The 6348-nt window shown below is 51.7% G+C and overlaps 1 protein-coding gene across 1 annotated transcript in view; it reads left to right on the top strand.

The window, feature by feature from the left end:
* Window positions 1-1724: 1724 nt before the first annotated feature.
* Window positions 1725-6348, top strand: part of LOC112122915 (prelamin-A/C-like) — a gene marked incomplete at its 3' end in the record, with an annotated part of 5020 nt that continues 396 nt past the window's right edge. Inside the window, exons 1-3 of the mRNA XM_029914050.1 lie at window positions 1725-2062; window positions 5122-5278; window positions 6190-6315. Of these exons, the coding sequence (XP_029769910.1) occupies window positions 1725-2062; window positions 5122-5278; window positions 6190-6315 (621 nt within the window). The remainder of the gene's footprint in view (window positions 2063-5121; window positions 5279-6189; window positions 6316-6348) is intronic.

Raw genomic sequence — 6348 nt, 5'->3', positions numbered from 1 at the left:
ATAGTCACTTAGCGAACCAGTGCTACCTGCCTACACAGAATTCCTATTTAACTGTAATATCCTAACATTTATCTGACACCTGCTATATTTTGAACCTCTGCAGAGGACACATGAGGCACTACCTGAGCGAAATCAGTCAGAGGTGATCTGAACCTTTGCACCACACTCAACGGAAAGTCACCAGGCACACCAGGGGAGTCAGGACACAGGTTTTATCAGTCTCTTAGGTCTTGCTTACTCTGGAGATCTTTCTTCTGCGTCCGCCGTAGCCGTCACAACTTCATGGTTAAACTCAGGCGGTTGGGTGACTTGTAGAGCAGCGTCAGCTTCTGCACCCTCACGTTCTGAGCCTTGCTGTCGGGGCTGAGATCCAGAACTGGGTGCTCTGACTACTTTCTCAGCAGCAGCAGTAGCAGAAGAAGCCTGTCAAATACAATGGTGTCAAAAAGCCTCAGAGATGGATAAAAAACGCTCTGTCTTGTCATCTGAGGCAGAAGCGGACTCTTCTTCTATAGGAACGAGAATACTTCCTTCAGTCGACTGGGGTTCCTGATTTCTAGTCGCGGAGTGAGTCACAGGCGTTTTCGCTGTGGGTATGTCAGGAAAATTAACTAACTGTCCCATTGGCAGCAGTTGATTCTGTCTCTCAGTCCATTCTCTCACTTCAAGCGGTACACTGGAATGTCTGGTAGCGTCTGGACCGTGACTTACGGGTCAGACTTCCAATGGTCACTCAACTCGGGATTTCAGATGAGTACACGGTCATCAGGTACCAAATCCTGTTCAGTTACTTGTTACTGGGGTTCCTTGTCTCTGCAGCATTCATTGCTCGCTTGTAGGCAGCACTCAGTTGTTCTTTAAGCCATGTTACTTACGTACTACAAGTAGGACGCTTGACTGGGGCCATCTGTAGATTCTCCAAAGCACATGTCCACAGGCAGAGGCGCTTCCCTACCAAACATTAGGTAGTAGGGCGAGAATCCCATAGACTCATTCTTGGTAAGGCCTTATTCTGGAATAAAAGTGTCAATGTGGGGGGTCTATTCTGGTCAATTTCCCTGTGTAGATAAGCCCTAACTCCTGATATGGGCCCTCTCATTCCAAAGGCAGTGTGATCTAGTGGCTAGATCATTGGCCTGGAGACCTGGGTTCTATTTCTGGCTTTGCCACGGCCCTGGCCAAGTCGCTTCCCTCCTTCTGCATGAGTAGCCCCCTGTGTAAAATGGGTATAACTAGACTGATCTCTTTTGTAAAGTGCTTTGAGAACTACTGATGGAAAGTGCTAGGGGTCGTTATTTATTCTTATTGTTCTGGAACAAGAGTGGCACTTTGCACTTCAGTTTAAACCTCTTCCAAAGCAACATAAGTTACACTGAAAAAGGCGCTCTCCTTCCAGAATATCCACATGGGGATTATACCACCATCATTATATGTATTTAAATTCACACTTTAGTTTATCCGGCTATAATCTTCCCATGAGGACAAACCCTTAGTTTAAACAGAGCCTGTTCTTCCAGGAGCCTCTGCTCCTTTAACTAATCAAAGCAGAGGGGTTGGCTCTCTTTTGCACAGCCCCTCCCACTCTCCACACCTGTTTGAGCCGAGATCCAGGTGAGTGACTCAGGCTGTCAGTACCAGCGAGGCAGACGCAGAGGTGAGGAAGGGAGCTCTGAGGATCTGAGTCACTGACCCCTGCTTGCATCTCTCCCAGGCTGTCGACGGCTATGGACACCCCAGGTCAGAAGAGGGACGCATGGTATAGAGCGGGTTACCAATCCCGCATGACCCGCCTGCAGGAGAAGGAGAACCTGCAGAAGCTCAACGACCGGCTGGCCGTCTACATTGGCTGGGTGCGCTCGCTGGAGTCGGAGAATGCCGGTCACCGGCTGCGCATCCCCACCCCTGACGAGGCGTCAAGCCGTGAATTGTCGAGCATCAAAGCGACCTACGAATCGGAGCTGGCGGATGCCCGCAAGACCTTGGATTCTGTGGCCAAAGAGAGAGCACAACTTCAGCTGGAGCTGAGCAAAGTGCGGGAGGAATTCAAGGAGCTGAAGGCACAGTGAGCACCGGGGCAGGGCATGTGCAGGGGTCACGAAATCACAGTCATGCTAGGCAATGGGGCAACTGGTAGTGGGAGAATTTCCTCCCACCCTCTCAAAGGTTGGGGCCGCCCCTCGAAGCTGGAGTGGGAGCAGTCAGGGCTGGCAGCCTTGGGAAAGAAGCCACAAATATCCCGAGGCCGCAGGCCAAGGCGAATAGCGGGTTGTCATGTGTTTGGCAAACGGTGAGGGATGTGGAGGGAAAGAAAAACAAGCCAGAGTAGAAGGAAGGGAAAAATCTCCATCCTGGCTGGGATGTTCTTGAGGCAGCAGGTTTAGAGGTGAGGGGATTTATTGTCTAAAAGCCCCCCAAAAGGGACAGTCTGAAATTAACCTACCTAGAACATGCCATAAATAATCCATCAGCCCAGAAAGCAGGAGGAACATTTCACAGATGTCTTTAAAAGCTGCCCCGGATTTTATATTTCGCTTCCTGTATCTCTCCCCAACCATGGATCCATCTCTAGATAACTCCATGGTCATCTCTGCATTAGAACAGTTGCTAGTTCTGCATTTAGATCCTAGGAACTTGTTGCTATTTGGAGATGGATTTGGAATGCAGGTTTCCGTGTGCTGAATGTCTGTGTCTGTTCTCCCCTGGCCGAGAGCATGCTGTGATGGTGGGAGGATTTTGAAGGATATGGGGAGGAGGAGATTTTGCTCCTAAACAGGAGCCATGTTTTCTAAAGGCTTTGCAGCCTTAAACTTTAAAACAATCTCCTCTAACTTTTTCTTAAGCCATCCATTACAATAATGCCCAGCCTGCAGCCAGCCCTTAGTTGTGCTGCTGTGTGGCTGTTACACAGCTGCCCTGCTCCACTCCAGAGGTGGCTGCATTGCAGTGATCCCTGTATGTAATCTGTAGGATCTGTTGCTTACTGGAATGGAATGTGCGTTCTCGCAAACTGGATGTTTTTGCTGCCATTCTCTGACACAAACAGACCCTCTTGGAAAAAACTTCCTTCCCCGAGGGGATTCCCAAATGACCACATTCCTGTTCTGAGCCTAGTTATTAAAAGCGACAATCAGTGACTCGGGCCATTTATCTTGAAAGCTCCGCTCCTACCTTGCTTTGTGCTTGGAGAGCAGGTGGTGACAGTGGAGAGAACACTCCTGCTGGCAAAATAAAAGCACCCCCAGTGAGTGGTGATAGCTTTGTCGGTGGGAGAGTGTCCCCACCGGTACTTTTTGTTGGTAACACTTTTGTCGGTCAAGGGTGGTTTTTTTTCACACCCCTGACCGACAAAAGTTTTATGGACAAAAGTGCAGTGTAGACATAGCCTTAGTCTCCTCCGTGGCCGGGTGTGGGGCAGTGCCGGTTCAGCTCCAGGAATCTGCAGCAGCCTGGAGACATCCACTCCTTCCCTGGCTCAGACTCAACTGAGTTAGCGGCTCTGCCTTTTATACTTCCTGTCCCACCTCTTCACTTCCGGTGGGAGGGGTGAGCCTGGCCTGGCTCCACCCACGAGGGATCAGAGACTGGTTCCTCCCCCTTTGGCTCAGTGGGAGGCCAATCCACCTTATTACACAGAGAAGACAAATACTTTGAACTGGGGAGATTGGTCCCAGGCTGAGAAGGGAATTCAGTCTGTGTATTAAGAACTGTAACCTGCCTGCAACATCCAGTGGGGTGAGAAAAGCTGTTTGATTAAAATATTACTGAGTCTGATAAAATTTAGGGTTTTTTGAATGCATGTTTACTTTTATTTCTTATGTAACCATCTCTGACCTTTATGCCCACCACTTATAATCACTTAAAATCTATCTTTCTGTAGTTAATACATTTATTTTCATGTTTTATCTTTACCTGAAATGCCTGGGGAATCTTGCTCAGATTACAAAGGCTGGGGCATGTCCACTAGCCTTTGACAACGTGGTGAAGTAATTAATGAACGTGCATTGTTCAAGAGATGGTCACAGGCAGTGGAAGATCGTACATTTCTGGGAGTGCAAGGCTGGGGGGAATTGCTGGGGTCTCCCTCTGTGCAGTTCATGAGTGGCTTAGAGAGTATTCGTGCAATTTAGCTGAGTGTGTCCCTGCACATCGTTGACTGAGTTAATCACGGCACCTGGAGGGGTTTGCTGCTTGTCTCGCAAAGCATCGTGAGACAGCCCAGGCTGGAGAGTTAAAGGGGCACAGTGGTCCCACAGTTCAAGGTTGTACCCCAAGGGTCCGGTCACAAATAAAGATAATAAATACTAACGATTCTGTACTTGCTTTGCGCAGCTCAAGCATTCTGAGATGGAGGCTGTTAGCAGGGTGTGTGCGTGTGCACACGTGTGTATGTTCCGTCAGATGTGCTGTAAAAGGGACCATTACTTTGATTCCCCGGGAAGCCACTTGCCAATTCATACATCAGCCTGTGTTTAATTTTTAAACACCCACACGCCGCTCTGAATCACCAGCCAATAAACACCAGCAGGGCTGGACCAGTAAAATTGCCTGTAACATAGGATGCTACAAGCTATTTTTGTTACTGATCGCGCAGCCGTGTGTGTAATGGGAAGCTGGGAGCACTGGGACATCAAAGAGACTCAGGCCATGTGTATAGAGGGGATATTTGTAGCAGGGTAACTATGCCAAGCGGTGCGGGGTGGATGTGCTGCATCAGTGTGAAATGGGGCTGCCTCCCGTGTCATTTCCACTGGTTTTGAAGCATCACCAACTGCACTGGTGCAAACCCCGTCCTGTCTGTGCAGATCCCAAGTCTGTGCAGATCCCAAGTCGGGGGCATGGTAGCTGCATGATCCAGGAGAAACAGAGCAGGAATGGGGCAATCTGGACCTGTTCTGTGGCTACATGGGTCTCCGAGGACCAGCGTTGTCAATCTAGCATCTTCCACCGTTGTGAAATTCCCCAGGACCCTTGGGATCAGGTTCTGAGCTCTCCCCTGGGGGTGGAGGGGTGTTTGGACCTGGGGGTAGTGCTCTGGGCCCCTCTCCAGCATTGGGTCCTCATTGCATGGGGCAGGCGATTCCCCGAACATGTCCACAGAGCTGTTTGCTGGCTGTGTTCCAGGAATGCCAAGAAGGAAAGGGACCTGCAGGCCGCTCAGGCTCGCCTCGACTCCAGGGAGACCCAGCTCAACTCCAAAGAGGCCGCGCTCACCACCGCCCTGGGGGAGAAGAGGAACCTGGAGAGTCAAGTTCAGGAGCTGAGGGTGCAAGTGGACAAGGTGAGCGGCAGGTCCTGACTCCTGTCCCCTGCTGCCCCAGGGCCCCCTGTGGTCCCCTCTGCAGCGCCAGAGATCATGGCATTCCCCGTACGCATCCTGCCAAGCTTTCTGAGAAACCCCTTGTGGTCCAAAGCGGATGGGACCCTGCAGCTCCGGGGAGTGAATGGCTCCAATGAGCTAGGGAGCCAACACCAGGTGGGATGGCGGGCAGGCAGCTGTGAGCTACTCTCTCTAAGTATCCCCTGGGAGAGACGCAGTCCCAGGGTTTGGTTGGTGTCTGGGGGAGTCGGAAAGGCTCCAGTTCTAGTCACGCTCCTATCACTGACTTGGAAGCTCTGGGATCGCGTCGCTGATCATGCCTGTCAAACGCTGATGGGAGCGGCGAGGCTGGAGCCTTGGCTGGCTCCTGTTGCAGCGGGGGACAAATCCAGCTGGCCCATGGACTAGTTGTGCCGATTGCCGGCCATGGTCCCTTTTGCTGCCCTGGGCAAAGTAGGAAATGCCCGGCCCAGCCTTGTCAATTTGCCCAAATTGGCCTGGAGACCCCCGATTTGAAGGGTCCTTTCCTGGGCCCCTGAGCAGCTGTCACAGTCTTGTGACAGGGAGAGCCCCTGACCTGCGGGAGGTGGGGGGCAGAGGGGAGGGGAGGAGTAGATTTGAAAGGCATGATTTCTGTACTGGGGGGAGGGGAGAATTGATGGGTTTAGCTCTGATGTGGTTTATTCAAATGAGGCAGTGAATATGTAGAATATGCAAATTGAGCCATCACAATTTGCGGAAAGTCTCCAGATTTGCCGGCCTGCAGTCCCCAGGCTCAGCAGCCACCTGGCTAGGGACCATGCTTGAGACCCGCCTGCTGGGGCTGCGAATCTCCGTCTAGCTGCGCTCACTTTCCCCTCTCCCCTCCCCAGCTGGAAGCCGCCCTGGGCGAGGTGAAGAAGCAGCTGCAGGACGAGATGCTGCGTCGGGTGGACGCCGAGAACCGTCTGCAGACGCTGAAGGAAGAACTCGACTTCCAGAAGAACATTTACAGCGAGGTGAGCGGGGTCGGGCTGCCCCTGAGCAAGGCC

This window comes from Terrapene carolina, unplaced genomic scaffold, assembly GCF_002925995.2.
Source record: "Terrapene carolina triunguis isolate 2854851 unplaced genomic scaffold, T_m_triunguis-2.0 Scaffold29010, whole genome shotgun sequence".
NCBI lineage: Eukaryota > Metazoa > Chordata > Testudines > Emydidae > Terrapene > Terrapene triunguis.
Note: the sequence above shows the minus strand (reverse complement) of the source record. Positions and strands in the feature narration are given on the sequence as shown.